This window comes from Paroedura picta, chromosome 2 (assembly GCF_049243985.1).
Source record: "Paroedura picta isolate Pp20150507F chromosome 2, Ppicta_v3.0, whole genome shotgun sequence".
Taxonomy (NCBI): domain Eukaryota; kingdom Metazoa; phylum Chordata; class Lepidosauria; order Squamata; family Gekkonidae; genus Paroedura; species Paroedura picta.
The window spans coordinates 97209616-97229892 of NC_135370.1; the positions used below are offsets into that span (position 1 = coordinate 97209616).

Below are 20277 nucleotides of genomic sequence, written 5' to 3' on the forward strand. Positions count from 1 at the left end.
GTCTGTTCAACTTATCTGCAATTGTGTTGGATGAGCCCGTGCTATGGATGACTATCAGATCGACTTCAAGTTCGAGAGCCATACTGCATACAGTTAATGCTTCCTTGCAAAGGGCCCAGGAAGATGTTCCCCCTTGCTTGTTCTAGTGGAACATAACCAAGGTATTGTCTGGATCAGAAACCATTTAGGGCCAAACCAAAAGTTCTAAGTTTCAAAATGTTGATATGATGGGAATATTCAGCCAGTGATCAAACCTCTTGGGCACAACAACACTGACAGTGAGCTCCCCAGCCCATCAGGGAAGCATCTGTGGTGAGGCCAAAGGGCACCCACTGCAAGAGGTTGTGATCCTGAGCCTGCCACTGTAAGGATAGCACTAGTGATCTTGGAACTGAAAAAAAAATAGAACAGGGAACATTTGTTTGGGTGGAACACCCTTAGGAACCAGTGCTGAAAATATATCATGTGCCACCTAGCAAAGCTTACCACAGCTGTAGTAGAAGCCATGAGGCCCAAAATATGTTGAAGAGTTTGGTCAGGAACTGCCCAATGATCCACCCTGAGCCCGAACTGCCTCGACAATTCCTTGAGTCCTAGCCTGTAGAAGGAAAGCCCTGCCTAGCTTGGAATTGAGGACGGCTCTGATAAACATTACTGATCGGGCTGGGGTCAGTCAAGACTTGAAATTAACTCGAAGGCCCAAGGAAACACAAATGTGTAATACCTCCTGAACATGCTCCTGGAGGTGTTCATGGAGTGATCCCACCAGGAACTAATCATCTAAGAAGGGAAAATGGCAAAGCGATGACAACAGCCATGCACTTAGTAAAACCCTGGGAGCAGTCTCAAGGCCAAAGGGTAAAATGGTGTGCTGGAAAACTCTGGAACCTTGATGGAGCTTACGGTATTTCCTATGCCCAGGGTAAATCAACATATGGAAGTATGCATCCCTGAGATCAAGTACTGCAACCACTTTAAACAGAAACTCCATCACAGAAGGGAGAGACACCATTCAAAATTTAGAAACATATATTTAACCTCCTAGGGTCCAGAATAGGATGGGAACCCCTGTCTCTCTTCTCCACAAGGAAAAATCTAGAGAAAAAACCCTAGTCGTCAAAGCCGTGGGGAACCTCCTTTATTGCTCCCTTTTTCAGGAGGTCCTGGATTTGGTAAGACAACTCTGGGAAAACAAAAATGAGTTGAGGAACATAAAGGAACTGCAAACAGTAACCAACTTTAACAAGAAACAGCACCCAAGAATCACAGGTAATCAGAGACATGGCAGGGGCAAACGGTCCAAGAAGCTCAGGTGAACTTCCCTTGATGGAGCTTCTAGTCAGAATTTTTGAGGTTGTTGCCTTAAATCACCCTGAGGAGGCTGGGGCTGTTTAGGGAATCGGTGACCCTGATGTCTCCTGTTGTAGGGCTGGGAGAAATGCCTGGGAGGATACTACTGGCCCTGTGGGTACTGGGCCCGAAATGGCATAGCCTTTCTAGCATTGATGGAACTGGCTGGTAGAGGTGGAAAAGAGCTCAGTATCTTAGCCATCAGCCTGCTCTTCTTAAGGGTTTCAAGGCACTGATCCGTGGATTGGGCAAATAAGGAGGTGCACTCAAAAGGTAAAGTTTCAATAGGGAGTGATGTATTTCTCCATCAGGAGTGGCGCCTAATACTCACAGCGGAGGCCATAGCCCTTGCGGACACTTCCCCTGCATGCCAACCAGCATTAATTGCCTGCTTCAATGTTCTTATGGCCTCTGAATGAATAAGGCAACCAGAGCTCTTAGATTTCTCTGGAAACATATCCAGATACTTTTCGTCCCATTAAAAGCATTGCTGTTGATGGTTTGGCAATTAGTGATCCTAAAATTCAGGGCAGAGCATCAATAGACCTTCCTGCTGAGGAGATGTGTCTGCTCTGTCAACTGGAGAGCTATGCCGACCAGGTTTGCAGCGAAGCAGAAAACATGGGTTGGATGGAGAGATACTTGGCCCCGTCTGGTTTGACTTGGTATAAGCCTTCAAGCTTCCTCAGAGCAGCAATTGTAGAGGCTGCCTTGTTCCAGATAGGAACCATTAGGTTGTCTAACCCCTGAATGATGGGGTGGGCAATAGATGTAGGAATATCGGAATATAGTCAACTCAGGATCTTGTCCTTGGGCTTAGCATCTGCAGTCGACTAATTAAGCTCAAGGGCCTTCACCATCCTCATGAGCTGTTCGCTATGCAAATGATAGTCCTCGCTTGGAGAAAGTGGGGACAGATCCCCAATATTTTTGTCAGGGGAAGGGGACACCTTACTTGGTGTATTCTGAATCTGACCCATTTCCTCCCCTCCAACCTCTGCTTACCATTAAGTGGTCATACGCAAGGCCAGGGGTTCATCCTTGAAACCACTAATGGTTTAGAAAACTGCTTTACTTAAGAGACAGGACTGTACATAAGAGTTGTAGTTTGTTGCTGCACATATGATCCTAGCAGGTGGTTTTTGCATCATAGAATAATATGGGAAGGGACCTCCTGGGTTATCTATTACAATCCCCTGCACTATGCAGGACACTCACAACCCTATCGCTCATCCACTGTAACCTGCCACCCCCTTGAGCCTTCACAGAATCAGCCTGTCAGATGGCTATCCAGCCTCTTTTAAAAATCTCCACAGATGGAGAACGCACCACCTCCCGAGGAAGCCTGTTCCACTGAGAAACTGTTCTGTCAGGAACTTCTTCCATATGTTTAGATGTAATTTCTTTTGAATTGTGTCATGCTTAAATGTCTACTACCTTTTCAGATTTCTGCAATCCATACTGCTAGGTTTATTATATATCCCAGTATATATATATATATATATATATGTTGACTCACACTCTGTAATCTGCTTTGAGTCTCAGTGAGAAAGGTGGGACTACAAATATTGATTGGCTGGTATGGCAGGGAGTTATCACGTGGCTGTGTTTGGATGCTGTGACACAGTTTACTAATGTAGCAGGATTAACTTTTGCTTATATATTCCTACTGTTATGATGGTCAGTTCTTAGTCTGACGAAGAGTGCTTGCACTCGAAAGCTCACGTCTTGAATAAATCTTTGTTGGTCTTAAAGGTGCTACTGGACTCTGATTTTATTGTACATTTGTCTGGTGTATTTTGTCTGGTGTATTTTGTCAGGCTATTTTCCATTGATCAGGAAGCTGCCTCTAGATTCCACACAAGACAGAAACACGGCTGATAGGTTAAGAATAAACTAACCTCGCAATCAGGGTAGAAGAATATTCAGGATTCTGAGGCACAAATGCTCAATGACATTTAGTATTATTTACAACTAAAACATGTCAGAGCCTGTTGCATGTCAAAGCCTCCACAAAGCGGATCTGCCTATCCATTAAGTACTCAGTGAGCAGCTTACAAGAACCTCCGTTTTTGATGGAGTGAGAAACCACTTTCATACTTTTAAATGAGCTACTTCAAAACAGATATTCAAGTATCACAATGTTTATTGATAGATACAAGTATATAAAATCAGGGCATGAACATGTCTTGATAAATTAAGTAGACTTAATTTCAATACTATAATAGGGACCAATTCAGTTTCTCACCATTTTGTTTCACACCCACAAAGACCATTTCCAAGGGCATTTCTCCACCTCTTCAAACAGATCATTTTTTGTGCAAGTAAACCATGTTTCTTTTAAAAGACTTGTGCACTTGCCCAGGCTCAAAGATATTAAAATCTAGCACATAAAGCCCATTACTAGAGGTAGAAATACAGGCAATATACTATTACGGCAACCACCATCGATTACAGTTAAGGATTCTCTGTAACAACCAAATGGATAATCAAATATTGCAACAACTCAAGTATTACACTGAGCAAAGTGCATTTCTACAGTATTCAGTGTTGCTATTCAGTTTTCTAACAAACAGCCTATGGTAACTGGCATCAAAGAAGATCCTTACACAGACTGCTTCTGAACTTATGATGTAATTATTGCATGCTGCTAATACACTGTTATCTAAACATTAAAGATACTCTAAAATATTTTTATGGTAGACTATGATTAAGACATACTACAAAAACCCTTATGCAGAAGCAAGTCCTACTGACCTACTGCTGCTTTAAATATTGTGAAAACATTACAGCGGAATGAGTTTTCGCAGTGGTTAGGTCAAATGCAGTTACATCATAGCAACAGTATGTTTGCACAATTTAAGGCTTTGGCTGGTTTAGTCAGCTTCTTCTTCAGATTCTTCCTCCTCAGCAGTTTCCAGCCAGGTCAGCCACTGGTTTACCTGCAATTAAGCCATTATGATGTTAACAAGAGTCAAAAGATGCGAGAAGTGGTACATAGTTCATGTTCATATGATACATGAGATGTCGTTCTTTTAATTTGATTTCAGCCCTTATACATCCATCACAATGGATATTTGTTTTGAAGTACTTAAGACCCATTTTAAATAGACTTGGTCCTATAACATAATGGAAATTGTACTGCTTCAAGAGTTCATATTATTGGGACAATTGTTAACAGCATGTTTGTTGTTAACAGCAGGTCTTTGTTTTACCTGGAACAAAGCTTTGCCCTTCCCTGGAAACTCTTGAGTAATATCTTCTTTCCATGCCAGAAAAGCTTCTTCTTCAATGATTTCCATATCATAGAAATGAACAAAGAAGCGCAGTAACATGCCTAAAAAAAGGAAAAAAGGGACAGTAGTCTTATGATTGATTTGTCAGATCAATAAAAAAAATAAGCTACCTTTACTTAACAAACTGTAGACTGCTTTTTACAACTATTCGTCTCAAAATTAAAGTATATCATGTTGCCCACAAGTTACAACCTGGTCAATTCTCATCTTCTCCTTCCTTAAACACTGGGGGGGGGGGGGGAAGAATTGCAGAGATTTATTCCTACCTTTTGGGAAGCTGTTGTTGTAGCAGTGCACTTGGAGCGCATACAGGGCACTCACTTGTAGATCAACATGGTCATGAAGGAACTTCTGCATTACTGGCTTAAATGAAAGAAGCAGCTGTTTTTCCTGTTCTAGCTGCTCTTTAGAAGGAGCAGATGAAGAATCTGGTTCATCATTAGATGGGTTTACTTCACTAGAAATATACTGCAAGAAACTGAAATAAAAGATGTAACTGAAACAGCTGTACTGCTTTGGTTAAACTGATTCATGTGTACTATATATTTGTCCTACTGAAGAACAGTAAAAACCAGTCCCGAAGAGGAAGATGCTATCATACATCTAAGACTAAGTTCACAATTGGAACTGACATCTGTAAAACCATACATGCACAAACACAGCTAGTAAAAGAAATACTTTATATGGTTTAGACATTTCCAAGCAAAACTAATTCAAGCAAGTTATGAATCTTACCTGGTCATCAAAATATTAACAAATCCCTTATCTACATGAAGTTTTGGTGAAATATTGTCCTTAATCCATTTATAGATAGCTTGAGGGGATGGATCCAATTTTATCTGCTTTAATAGCTCCTTTTCCAGTTTTAGAAGTGGAAACAAGAAGCTAAGTCCTTTCCCTTCCAAGATCTCCAGCATACGGTCCTTATTCTGGTCAATCTCTGCAACAGAAAAATTGATATAGTGGGCAACATTGTACTAGCCCTGTTTTAGATCACATGAAGACTTCCCTCCCTGTCTAATGGATTGACAACCCTAAAATCTTCTGATAAACAAAATGTACACACATACTCAAGAAAGTTCCAATCATATCTAAATCATCAGTATTTTGTACTCTCACCTGGCAGCATCTTCTGCATATTGACTTTGCTCATTTGAAAGAGTTCCGTTAGCCATTCGCGGTCTTGTAGCTTAGCTAGTTGTTGAAGGCAAAGCAAGAACAGTGGGAAATGGGTGCCACTCTCCAATGGTAGAGCTAGTTCTGAAATGCTCACTAGTTCTGAAATTATGGCACGGGCTGCAAACTGTGCTAGGTAGGATTTTACTAGAGGGATGTCTACCTCCAGTTTAGGACACTGGTCCAACACATTTAGGAATGCCTGTAGGATAGGGGAAAAATGAAAAAGAGGAGACAATCAAATTGTACCCAGTGATCAGTATATTAGATGCTCATATACAGTACTGGAGAGTTCTTAAACCAAAAGCAAGAAACAAGTCTAGAGATTAGATGATCTAAACTTTTAAACAGCAGAAAGCATGCTTTGCTCCAGTACACCAATTCAATGAAACAAAGAAACAGGAGTGTCATCTATCCAGATGTTCTTAACAATTAGTTGTATTACTATTACTCAAAGAAACTAATACACTTTTAAGTAAAGTGAGCCATGATTGCAGATTTGTGTGACCAGTACCTGCATGAAGCTGTCGCTGGTGGCTATCCCTTCCTGTTTAAGTAAACTGATCAGTGTACTTGCTTTCTCTTTATCTTCATCTGATCGATCTAGTGACTGAAGTATTATTTTGCTTAGCATTTCAGGAAGGAAGTGTTTTGGCGCCCTCATTTCTCTCACACTGTTGACAGCATCATTGGCATTTCCATTGTTTAGGTACTCAGTCACAACAGTTTCCTGAAATAGGAAAAATATTACTATCACAAGCTGTACACAGCTTCGGCAGGCTTTAGTCTTGTAACAGCTTAAATGGAACTTACAGTTAATTTCAGCAACTCTTCCTTAGAAGGTGGCGGCTTCTTAATCGTCTTTGCAGGTTTCTCCTGGATAAGTGGTGGATTTGTCTTGAGACCAAGCTGAGGTGGCTTGAAAAGTGAAAGTTCTCATTAGAAGATGAAATGGCATGGAAGGTTATTATTAATAAGGATCAAGAATTTGGTTCACTACTTTAGGACTGTCCTCACACATTGAGCATTCAACTGTTGAACATCCTAGGAACAGTTTGGAAAAGTGTCTTAACTTGAAACTCTCTAACCCAAGAACACCAAAACAAAAGTTCAAATCATGGGTAAAAATCCCACTGGCTGATTTTTCTTTGTTTTCCAAAGAGCCACCTTTAGGTGTGAGAACTTGTCCGATCAAGCCTTGGCATAAACACTTGACACATTTGGCAAGTGTCAACATTATGCACTTTGCCAAGGCACAAAAGGCATTTCTTGTGCTTGCCCATGTGCAGCACTTTAACTCCACAGTGGGAGCACTTCTTGAAAATTGCCCTGAAAGTCATAGCAGACAAAGTAAACTGGGAAGAGGTCTTTTCTTCATAGTGGCAAAAAAGGATAGGAGGACGCTCTGCCTCTAATCATATGTGTTGGGTGGGAATTCCACATGCATGTGTACTGTTTCATGGCTTGAATGCCCCCTATAGAGGCTTAGCTTGAAAAGCATCTCTACAGCTGCCCTGCGCACATGCAGTCTGACAAGACAGATAAGATTCAGGATTTTGCTATAAATGCTCATCTCCCTGAATTATTCAGATGTGTACAATCTTAAGAGAATAGGGAGAATTCAGAATGCCTAATATTTCTGGGTGAATCAACAGGTTCCAAATTGCTCCTGATACCTTTATAAAATATTAGTGATTGCATATACCACCTGAAAATGAAACCAGACATAGAAGTACTTAGAATTCAAGCTGCTTAATTAGTGAAATATTTACCTGTCCCAAAGGTGGTGTTTGAGTACGTGGTGGCTGTGCACTGGGAGGAATCATAGTTATCTGGGGCTGAAGCTTTGGCACTTGGTTTTTGTTTATTAGGAACGACTGAGCAGGCCTCAAGCTAATCTGCAAATACATTTTATGGAATTATGGAGTTAAGATTATTTTCCAAAAACCCTGCTGCTGCAGCTTTTCCACTGCTTAAGGCTGGGTAACACTTTACACATATCAGTATTGAGTAAACTTTAGCAACAGCACAGCTAAGTCATTACTTAGGAGTATATATTTTTGCTAGAATAATTTACATTAACATTTTAACTGAAACTAGGAGAAACTAGATCCACTGCTCTTTCTGATTAATTTTATTGCCCTCATATCTCATAATCTTGTTCACAGGATGCTGGTGACTCCAGGGAAAGGGGGGGTAGGAAGAAAAGAAGGAAAAGGAATGAAAGGATCTGAGAAGTAGAAAAAAATCAGAGAGAAAAGGTAGCAGGAGTGTCAGCACTTGTCCTCAGAATAACGCGTCTTGTTATAATCATCGGGCATTATTTTTACAACCAGGTCTGTTTGGAGTTAATGGCATACCTCGTCTGCATTAAGCTGTCCTTTCTTAGAAAACCGTGGTGGCATATCCTTGGACTGTCCTTGTTGCTGGGATAAAAGCCCCTGATTCTGGTTATGGTACAGCTGGCTTTGTCCCTATTTTGAGGAAAAGCAGCAAGAAAAGGTTTAATATTGACAAAACCATGATATCCAATAGCCTGCATAGAGGAACTAAGACTGGCTAGTATTTTGCTTTCACCAAAGTTACTTACTGGGTTTTTCAAAAAGGATTTGCCTAGTTCTCCAAACTGGGATTGAGTAGGAGGCATGAGGTGTCCCCCATGGCCATTGAAAAGTTGATTTGACCGATGTCGCCCCATGGTGGGTGAAAATCTATCTTGAATAACTCCCGGACCAGTACCAATTCCGCTACCTGTTTAAAAGTCAAATCATACAGTCTTAACTCAGGTATTTTAAGGACTTTATGATAGTATCTTGTCACTTATTAAACGAAATGAATTACCAGGCATTTGTCCAAACATATCAGCAAGCCCTCCAAGTGGATCCCTGTCAAGTTTCATCCTGGGTGGCATAAACGGTCCCTCCAGAAAGAAGTCACTTCTCATCCCTTGAGACATAGGAGGCGGAATAAAAACTCCTAGATCCTTAAAAACAAATGTGAAATTGTATAGTGTTAAAGCACCTGATTTTAATTGTACTGAACATATCAAAAGGTTGAACACACCTGACACCCCATTATTGACCAAAAGGCCAAATATTAGTATTATTTTTAATCTTATTACCATGGAGAATCTGAAATCAGACAGAGGGGCCTCAAATGTTTTAAATAATCAACTTATCTGCCCAAATTAAATACATACTTTCACTGCATCTTGACGGATTTGATTGATAGTCTTTGGTCCATTGTCAAGAAAAGCTTTGCGAGGAACCCAATTGTGTTCTCTCAACTCCACAGTATCCTTCAATCACAAAAGAAATAGTACATCAATATCAAGTGCACCGCTCAGCACATAGGACACAACAAAACGTGCAGCTTATGTTTCTACCTGCAGCAGGAAACGAATCCTTGCCGGCAATTCCTTACTCATCATCAAGGAGCGCATACGGGCAAAGTACTGATCCATTAAGGACTGTGAAAACATAAAATTCCCAGGTGGAAAATTGAGAACATATAAAACTTGGGAACAAGCATGCTATTCACTTAGCAGAGAATTGTGCAAGTCAAGCAGGATTCTTTTGTTTAAAATGATGACAACAAATGGGACTGAAACGTGCTTGCTCTGGCCTTCTTTTTCATTTGCAGCCCAGCTATAGTAGTCAGAACAACTAGTCAAGAACAGCACTTAAAATGCGTAATTCCTCTCCTTTACAAAAAAAGCCCCCGAACTGCCAAGACATGCAAAAGGTACACATAACCATACAAAATCATGTTCCTGAAGTATACAACACCCTCCATTTCATATATTTTCCACCCTTGCACTGATATCCAACCCCCATAGCTGTGAAGCCCATTTTCAATTTTAACAATACTTACCTTGGCTTTTGCGTGATCTAGTCTAGGTCCTACTGTCCTCATTATCTGACAGAGGCACTCCAAATCCTCTCCCATATCTTTGAGTTGGACTCTCTTCTTCTTTTCCAAAAGCTGAATATTTAAAATTAAGATATACTTCCATTAACAAAATATTTTGTTGTTCCTGTTTAATTTTTGTTTACTTAAGGTCTAGTTCCTTTTAAAGTCAACTATCTTACAGTATGCTGTAAACCACATTGCTGGGAAATATTGGGTTTCTTTTTGATAGATAATTCTATTTGAGAATTATCAGTGAACACAAGGATCTCTGAAAGGCAGATTGCAATCTTTTGGATGTTCTTTCCAGTCATGGAATGGTTTAATGTACTGCATGTCATGTAGGACAACAAATAGTGAAATCCAACAGGTTTGACTATGCACACAATGGAACATGACGAGACCCTTCTGCACTGCACAAAGTGGCTCATCTACTAAAGAATACCTATGCAGAAAAAAAAACCCCATATGGGTAGGTTGAAAACCAGTGGTCTAAGCCAGTGGTCCCCAACCTTTTTATCACCAGGGGACACTCAACGCCGGGGACCACTCTTTTTACTGAGGCCCAGCGGGGGGGGGGGGTAGTTTACTCCTCTACTCTCAACCACTGCCCTAGCGCTCTCTGATCGCTATGGTAATGTTTAAACATCCCTTCAAAATAAGATACAGACATGCCACAACAATGAAGTGTGTTGTAAAGGGCTGGGGGGGGGATGAAGTAAAGGGCCGGGGGGGGGGGGGGAGAGAAGGTGTCCTTCGGGGCCCACCTCCAATTAGTCGAAGGACCACATGTGGTCCGTGGCCCACAGGTTGGGGATCGCTAGTCTAAGCAACCTTCTGTAATGAATTCATGACAGTAGAGTCATCTTCATGGGCAGGATCAATTTATATTTTAAGCTACTATCAAGTAGTAACCAGACAATTATTTAAAACAAGTATTTTTGCAGTTTACATGAAGCAAAAAAATATACCACTTACTGTTTTGATGCACTTATGAAGGATAGATTCATGAATAAGATCAAGCTTGCCAAGTTCGCCAATGAATTTGATGTTTCCCAGCATCTTGATCTTAGCAATGGCTCTCTGTTCCTCCTCCTCGGGGAGGAGGGGGCCGTCATGCTTATCATAGACTACACACAAGAAAAACAAACACTTGTTAATTTGCATGACATAAAATTGAGCTGCAATTTAATTGTAAAATAAATTTAAGCCTTACTATCAACATTTCTGGTGCGGTTTTCAAATTCATCTTGAAGTTTAGAAATTAAGAGGCGTCTGAATGTCTAGGAGGAAGAAGTCCACCGATTAAAATGGTACATTTCTGCATTGCTCATTATCACAGTAACTTTAGAGGAAGGCTTGCACACTCACTGTGCTTTGCTTCTGTCCTGGATGACTCTCTGCTGATGGGCCATCAAAGTTGGGTGCATCTTCTGCCAGTCGCAGACATAGTTGAGCATACAGCGAGCTATATTTTGGCTCTTCAAGGGCTTTGTCTACGATCTAAATAAGAGAATGTGCAGATGTGATTAAAAGAAGATCTTGCTGAGCTTGTGGCAAACACATTACTTAACAAAGATCAAAATTGGTTTTCAGAAACCTCCAATGCTTCTTTCCAACATTACAAGTATTTTTTTAATTCACAAACACATGAAGTTGCCTTATATAGTCAGATAAATCTACTATTCTTCAAAGTCTAAGGCAGAGATCTTTCACATTACCTTCTATCAGATCCTTTTAAAATTGAGGACCGAACTTGATTCTTCATGCAAAGAATGTTTCCCCACTGACCCAGTTGTGCACTTAAGTACTTCTTACAAAAGCCTTCACAAACCCATTATATTAACCAAATTCTAACATCCTAGTAATAAAAGCAACTTATACTGACACTGCTGCAGAAGAATTCTAAATGCCTGGTATCCTATGGCAGGGGTAGTCAAACGGCGGCCCTCCAGATGTCCATGGACTACAATTCCCATGAACCCCTGATAGCAAATGCTGGCAGGCGCTCATGGGAATTGTAGTCCATGGACATCTGGAGGGCCGCCGTTTGACTATCCCTGTCCTATGGCAAGTAAAAACACCCTTAACGTGAACAAACAGATCCATTTGGAAAATGGAAAAAAATCATTCACCCATTTAATAAGACTTGCTTCTAATATTGCTATAATTGCATATTGAAATTTGCTCTATTGCTGTGAAATTAATGTTCTGTAGAAGCAAAAATGTTTTACAGAAGTTCCCAAGATGACCTTCTCAGCCTTGTTGTATCTTCATTCAAGATACAGTTCTGACACTGCATCTAGCATTTATGGCAATCAGAAAAACAGATCACATCAATCAAGTGGTTACTAAAACTGACAGCAAGTAATTCCAATATTGCATGGAAGCCATGTTGCTCAAGCATTTATATCACCTAAATGTATTTCAATAGTTGACTGTTCCTTTTAGAACTCAGGAACTTTACTTACATGCTGATATATATATCATGTATCTGCTGCCCTGAACCGGCTAGCCTGGTCTTGAAGCTAGGAAAGGCCTGCCCTAGTTAGTATTTGGATGGAAAACCACCAGGGAAGTCTAATGTTGCCTTGAAACCATGTAAGATTGCATGAATCAGCTGCTACTTGACAGCAAAACAAAGAACAAAAACAACTCCTCTGGTACAACCACCACAGCCGCCTACCACAAACATACATGTATATCGCCCCCCAATGTAAAAGCTTATACATATCCAGTCTTTAACAGATTAGGATAATGTTGTAGTCATCCCCCTCCAACATTCAAGGACTCTAATATTTCAGAAATTTCAGCCCTGATACAAGCTCAACCTGTTCATTTAAAGTGCTACATTACTTTGAATACTACCTATGGGCTTGATTAAAACTTTTGCAGTATTGAAGGAATGTGCCAGGACATCAAGATCAAAGCTGTAGAACTAGCCTTTGTATTTCGGTCTAGCAACGTAACTACTTCCAGGAAATTTTCCCACAACACAGAAAACCCGTCACATCTCCATCATTCTTATAACAGTTACAGATTCTCAGTGCATTTTCCCTTACCAGCAGTATGATCCCTTTTAGGATGAGCTTAGACTCTACACCCACATTGAGGAGCTCAAGGCATAGCTTGTCAAACTTTTCAGGAGTAAGCTTATTTAATATGCTAAAAGAAACAAAAAAAATGACAGTTTAAGACTCCCTCTAATTCATGATTCAGCTTACTCACTTAGCTTATTGCGTCTTCTTAAACTCATCTTTGACATCCCTACCATTCTTCAACACAAGTGCCTCAAGATAATGCTTTTAGCTTTTCCTTAGAAAACCTAGCACATTTTAATTGTATACCATACTAGACTGATCCTGTAGTGGTAAATGTTGGGCACAAAGAGATTGACCTAATATGGTTGTCCATCAGGGAACTAAGCAGACTGCAGCTCAGTCTTGTAAGAAATGTACCTGGTTAGGATCAAAATATTACACGAGAGCAGGTAGAAACGTTCTCAGGGACTACAGCAGGCGCTCTCATCAGAGGCTTCATGAATCCCTGAGGTTTCTTGATGGCCTCATAAGGGTCTCCTGGATTGGGTGGGAGTTAATATATTTAACATATATTTTTTAAATTAAATTGATTGATGTTGACCTGCCCTCCCAAATGACGGGCTTGGAGGGAGTGGTAAGGGCCCTGGTCCAAAAAACCTTTGCTGGATGAGACTTGTCACACGTGGTAGGGACTGTGTGTGACAGCGTGGCGGATGCCCAGCCCAGCCATTTTTGGTTGCCCATCATTTTTGGTATTGGGAGGGCAACACATCACACCCTCCCCCAGCCCCTTCTGCACTGCAGCTGCTCCATCTTTGGACAAGGACAGAGTTGTGTCGTGCCTTCTTGGATGTAATCCTGCCCCTTTTCCAGCTGCTCTTGAGGAAGTTAAGGGGGAAGTGCTGCAGCCATGCTTTTCCCGGCACGGCTGCAGGAGTGGAATATATGGACAAAGTGCTTGCTCTTACTGTATGCCCGGGCAACCTGTTGTAATCCTGCATTTAAAAAAAATTAAGAGCCTAACGAGGGTGGAAGGTTTTGCTTGTGACTCTACATTTTCTCATTCGTTGCAGGGGAGGAAAGTGTAGGGGCAGATGGAGGGAGGAGGGCAATTCCTGCAGCTTTTGCTCTGAAAACAGGGGAAGCTCCCTTCATTACGCAATAAAGGGGAATCCAAATCCTCACACCTGCAGCTCAATTTCTGCTTTTCCCTCCAGGCAAGTCAAGGGAGGTGGAGGACTGGCTCATAGCCACTCCTTGTGAGCCAGCCTGTCTGAGCCCTGCAACCATAGCAGCCAACTGAGTCGCATGCAAGAACCAGCTTTGAAGAAGAGTTGGTTCTTATATGCCGCTTTTCTCTACCTGAAAGAGGCTCAAAGCGGCTTACAGTCGCCTTCCCTTTCCTCTCCCCACAACAGATACCCTGTGAGGTGGGTGAGGCTGAGAGAGCCCTGATATCACTGCCTGGTCAGAACAGTTTTATTAGTGCCGTGGTGAGCCCAAGGTCACCCAGCTGGCTGCATGTGGGGGAGTGCAGACTTGAACCTGGCATGTCAGATTAGAAGTCCGCACTCCTAACCACTACACCAAACTTTCTCACTAGCACGTCTGGCACTTGGTGAAGGGCAAGCAAGGCCACCCAAGAGAGAACAGGTCAGCATTGGAGGGTGGGGCAATTGAGGCCTACACCAGCCCTTTACCCAGTCCAACGGAGTAAACTGCTGTACCATTTCTGGCATTGCCCCCCCCCTTACAGAGCATGTGGGAGTATCTGGGTGATGTCATTTCTGGTGACATGTGACTTCTGGGGGTGTGGCAGGAAGGTGTGGCCTGCTGACATCAGTTCTGGGGATTCTCTAAGCCTGAAGAATGTTTCAGGGGTTTCTCAATGGTAAAAAGATTGCGAAAGGCTGGCCTAGAGAATCAGGAAGCCAGAAAACCTATGGTGACAGAGATTGCAACAGTAAAACAGATTCCTGAAATTAGTCAGGTGAGTAAGGGAAGCTTTGATGTAGATGCAGGGCAAAACAGGAAAGCAGGACCGGTATTGCACAAGACTGGAAGAATGTAATTACCTAGCAGGTTTGGAAACAGTGGTTGAGATTTTAGTTTTTCAGCCTTATACCAAGCCTATGCAACCACCTGCTGTTTCTGCTGCATTATACGCACTGCAAGAGCAGCGGTGGGGACAATCAACCACCTGGCAGGCCAATCTATGCTGGTGAGCTGCATGCATAATGGTAAGTCACAAATATGTTCAGATCTGATCTGAAATCAGTCAATTGTGGCTTTTTAGTGCAATCCTACTAACCGTTTTCTAAATCCCCACAGAGTAAACTTCAGTAAGATTCTCCAAGGGGGTTACTGAGGACCAAATTATACAGTACGTACAGAGAGTGGGGACAGCAAACTCACAATGATTTTAATCAATCAGGCAATTCTTTTGACTACAAGTTTCTACTAAGGATTTCATTTTAGATAGCAGCTTCAATTAAAACATTCTATTTGAAACTTACCCTCTCACTTTCCTGAAGATTGCATCGTGTCTTTCTTTGTCATTTGCGGAGTCGTCATCTCGTCTAGTGCTTCGTGAAGGAATCCATTTCTGAGCGTTTTGCCCTGGGGTTTTCCCCAGGAACTCGCTTATTTTAGAAAACAAGAAATTAGATATTAGAACCTGTAGAATGCTCTCCTGTAATTTAAATGAATTAAACATTTTGACTTTCTCCCAGTGGAGAATAAAAGTGGCTAATATCATTCAACATTCCCTTGTTTTACCCTCATAACTATGTGTGGAAGGCTCATCAAAATACCACACATGTATCAACAGGACACAAGGAAATCTGTGTCATTACAGCATTTGATTAGTATCTGGGAAGAACGCTTAGTGAGCATTCACTAACACTGATCTACTGAAAACCACTAGTACACTTGCCATGCCACCATGTAAGAATTTAACACAAGTGGAAATTAATATGAATATCAGCTATACTCCTATGGTCCACTTCAATTTCTGGTACCCTTTCACAGAGTCACATTTCCTTCCCCATTAAGAGAGAGACCAAACTTAGTAGCTGGTTCAACTCTGTTACCAGACAGAGTCCAGAGATAACAAATGTCTTCTGTTTTACAAAGGACTAATATGGCTTTTATAAAATATTAAAGAGCACATTTATTTAAGCCAAATTTGAACTGACTTGTTTGTAGTTATATCACTATAATTACCATACATTACCTGAATTAAATAATATGTTGCTATATAGTGATTTTACTGCATTGTCACTTGGCATATTAGCTACTTCGAGCTAGGTTGGATTTAAATTACTTAAATAAGGAAAATTAAATAAGAGCATATACACCTCAAACTCAGTGCCACTATCAACTCTTCTATTCATATTACAGATTCATAGAAAACTGGATTAAGTCAGACAACATTTAATGTATTCTTAAAGTAATCTGAAATCATGGTGAACAGTGAAATGGGTAAAATCCGCAGAGTCATTTAGATTGGTAAAAACCAAGACAGATATACTTTCTCCAGAACTTCCAGATGAATAACCAATACTGGAATACACAAGATTCAGATTAAGTATAAAATGAACCACTATGGGGACAAAAATATGTGGGCATTTCAAGTGGTAATGACCAACAAGTACCTTGAGGTTGTAGTGAGCATCAAGACATCAGTGGTGTGAAGCAGCAATGTATATGTCCTCATAGACTTCCTAAACTACATGTTATAATCTGTAAACAGTTCTTATCAGTGCACAGTGCCAATATGGTGTAGTGGCTAGAGTGCGGGGCAAGGAATTGGGTTTAAATCCCCACTATCCCTGGGAAAACTGCTGGGTGACATTTGGCTAGTTATTCTCAGCCTAGCCTACCTGACAGGGATGCTGTGAGAATAAAATGGCTTTAAGTCCCAAGTAGGGAAAAGGAGGGTGTTAATATCTAAGCTCTCAAAAAATTGATACAATTGGAAAATGTGCAGGAACCCCCCCCCCAAAAAAAAATTATCAAGGTGCATGGACACTTTACCTACATGAAAAGTTAACTAAACTAGATCTCATTTATAAATTTATACAGCATGTGGAGGACTTGGGAAAGAACTTTCTCCACAATACTGTAATGTGATCACCTCATAAGAGCGACTGGCAGTAGATTTAAGTTGAACAAGTATGTCTGTATCTGTAAATGAATTATGAAATTCACCATAACAAGTTGCAGCCTGCCTGTCTTTATATTAAAACCACACAATTTATGGAAAGAAAGTTCATATTTGGCTATTAGCCACAGCAGCAAAATAAAATATCCAAAACTAGAGGGCACCTCAGAGAAACATGCTGAACTAGATGGACCTTTCAATTAAAGCCAGAATCCTCATGCAATATAGTAAAGGTAAAGGTATCCCCTGTGCAAGCACTGGGTCATGTCTGACCCTTGGGGTGACACCCTCCAGCGTTTTCATGGCAGACTCAATGCAGGGTGGTTTGCCAGTGCCTTCCCCAGTCATTACCGTTTACCCCCCAGCAAGCTGGGTACTCATTTTACCAACCTCGGAATGATGGGAGGCTGATTCAACCTTGAGCCGGCTGCTGGGATTGAACTCCCAGCCTCATGGGCAGAGCTTCCAGACTGCATGTCTGCTGTTCTTAACACAAGAGGCTCTTGCAATATAGTATTCAAAGCTAAATACAGACTTACCTGTTGCCAGCAGTCTTGGGATAGTGCTGAGGTGCACCCCTACCTCCTCCTCCGCCCGAAGAAGCACTATAGGGGGGAAAAAACCTGTTAAAAACCTTTCAAGGACAAAGTATAGAAGTCCATACATAATTGCTACCTGTAGCAAGAAAAAATACTACAAGGTTACAAGACATGAAAGATACAATACAAACTATATGTATGCGTAATTGGGCATGGAATTGGGGTCACTGTGGGTGGGTAGTTGTGAATTTTCTGCATTCTGCAGGGGGTTGAATGCATGAGCCCCTCCCAGCGTTTGCTCATGGGAATTGTAGTCCATGGACATATGGAGGACCACAGGTTGACTACCACTGGACTAGATGACCTGGAAGTACTTTCCAATTCTAGGATTCTATGAAATATGAGGGCAGAGGGTTTTTAATTTGGGGGGGGGGGAATAGGCTCATAAGCTTCCCAGACCTCCTTTGTACTCTTTTATAAACTTAAACCAGATTAACATTACAGAATGACTTTCACAACCCAGTCCTAGGAATTCTTCTAACCCTTGTATTATGCAAGCAAATCAGCACCGCCTCCTATGATGGTTCTTCATCTATGTCTCTTCTGATACACAAGGCACAGCAGTTATTTGTGTCCACAATGTTCTGTGAATCTTACAGGCACTCTTCACATTTTATCATTTCAACAACATGAAGACAAGGCAAGCTTTGGATCAAATTTGCCTACTACTGTTTTTTACAAGACTCTACACTGCAGACTAATCAGCTCCTGCACCAGCACACCAGAATAACTTGCTGATCAGATCCTCTCTTATCTATCAACAGCTGATGAGGGCTGTGATGTTAAAGGCTAGAACTGCCCCTTAAGTGCGTGTTCCATTTTACTATAAAAATAGACATTTCATTAAAAAGAGATACCTGAAACGAGAAGCACCCCCTTCTGCAATCGCACTCTCCACTTTGGCGGCTTGACAATGAAGAATCTTCAAAAGAATAATAAATTGACAGGATAGGGAAATATAAAACCTAGAAGACAATCAAGAGTTTGAATTGTAAGTACCTGAATGTCAAGACTCAACTGGCATAATCACATAAAGGTCATGATCTGTATTATCAGTATCTCTATAGCAATTTAAGTATTTAACTCAGCAGCTACTGTATGATTTACCTGTGAAGTTGCAAACTATTTGCTTTCAAACCTATATTTCTTTAAAGGACTAAGACAACTGAATACATCTTAGGTTTATTGAGGCCATGTCCCCTTACGGTGTGAACCACATAGGTAACTTGGTTTTGTTTATATACTTATTTTCAGGTATGGTTATATCCCTACAGGAGTATCCAGACAAGTCTTCTGGAGTCCAGTATTACTATTTATCATGTTCAATAATCATGCTCTCCAAAATATAAATCTTATTTAAAATGCTTTCACCTACAGAGCAGCTTCCCCTTAAGCACTAAGACCAAGCCAAGCAGCTGGGAGATCCCAAAGGACTCGGTTTCAATAAACTTTCACCTAAGGAAAGGCAAATTAAAACTGGGTGGAGCACAGCATGGCCATTACCGATTGTGCAAGACCCTCTTTCCTTAACCCGAAAGCGGAAACAGTCACAAGAGATCCAGGCAGGCCTTTCATCACCACGTTTAAGGATCGTGGACTTGGCTCCCGAGCCTCAATCCCTTAACAAATCCTCATCTACTTCCCCGGGGATTGCTTCCCAGTAACGAATGCGGCGGAGAGGAACCCGAAATCCGCAGAGACCGCCACATCAGCAGCGCACGTGGCTGGCTCTATTCTCCCCTACCGGGAGCGGCCTGCTCTCGGACTCACTTACGCGAGAGACAAAACATGGCCACGGCCGAACAAAAGGGCTCACGAAGCAATCCCCCTCCCCCCGCTTCCCGACGAGGCTGCCGCGCGCATCATCATCCCCCCCCCCCAGCCCAGCCCAGCGCCGGCCCTCCCTCCGCCTGTCGGGCACCGCCCGTTTCCAGGCTCAGGCCGCACTCGGGAGAGACCAGGGCCGGCCTTTGTTCTCCTGAAGGGAGGGGAGGGGAGGCGCCTGCCGGCAGCCGCCCCCCCACCCCCCCCAGAAGGGCAGTTCAGGGTCTCCCGGCTGCTCCCCCCCCCCATCACCACCTCCTCCGCAGAATGGGCTCCTCAGAGAAAGGAGCGGCCGCAAGGCCCCCGCATCCCGTTCACAAAGGGCGAGGCAGGGAGACATCAGGGCTCTGCTCTTCACCCCGAAAGGGCCGGGAGCCCAGGCCAAGCATCCCCGTGCCCCGTCCGCCCTCCCCCAAACCGACCCTCCGAGAGCCGGTCCCGCTGGCCGCCGCCATTTTGTGCCTCAGAGAGAACGTGCAGCAGCGAGGACAAGATGGCGGCCGTTTTAGGCAGCGGCCATTTTGCTTCTCGGCAGCCTGCTCCCCATCGCCTGCTTCACTCTCCATCCCCGACCCCGGCCCTGAATCGTCCCCCGCTCCCTGCCGGCAGAACCGGCGCCGCCACCAGCATTCCCCCCTCCCCACCCATCACCTCACACGGCGGCGCGATTCCCTCACCTTCCCTAGAGCCTCGTCAGCGTCCCCGAGTCCCGGCAGCGGCGAGGGCTGGGGAGAGGCGAGAGAGAGAAGGGAGGGGGGAGAGGGAGCCGGGGATCGGGGCTGGGGTAGGGAGGGGGGGAAAGCGAGAATGGCAGGACGAGTCTCCGAATCACCACAGGAGCCGCCGAGCGCTTCCCTCCGCCGCCTCCATAGGAATCGGACCAGCTCGCCGCCGCTTCTAATGCGTACTGAGACAGC

The 20277-nt window shown here is 42.6% G+C and overlaps 1 protein-coding gene and 1 non-coding gene across 2 annotated transcripts; both read right to left on the reverse strand.

Moving 5' to 3' along the window:
* Nucleotides 1-3478: 3478 nt before the first annotated feature.
* On the reverse strand, nt 3479-19926 carry EIF4G2 (eukaryotic translation initiation factor 4 gamma 2). Its single transcript, XM_077319087.1, has 23 exons — nt 19783-19926; nt 19616-19668; nt 18394-18501; nt 17477-17542; nt 15289-15414; nt 12794-12896; nt 11103-11234; nt 10948-11014; nt 10710-10861; nt 9696-9806; nt 9208-9291; nt 9022-9120; nt 8664-8805; nt 8413-8573; nt 8183-8296; nt 7595-7720; nt 6636-6740; nt 6337-6552; nt 5766-6024; nt 5382-5586; nt 4913-5124; nt 4566-4687; nt 3479-4292 (listed from the first exon to the last, which is right to left on the reverse strand). Exons 1-23 carry the CDS (start codon nt 19924-19926, stop codon nt 4227-4229), a joined length of 2973 nt encoding a protein of 990 aa, XP_077175202.1. The 3' UTR covers nt 3479-4226.
* LOC143831062 (small nucleolar RNA SNORD97) lies at nt 7960-8143 on the reverse strand. Its single transcript, XR_013228695.1, has one exon. It is a non-coding gene; the product is annotated as a small nucleolar RNA SNORD97 (small nucleolar RNA).
* Nucleotides 19927-20277: the final 351 nt, after the last annotated feature.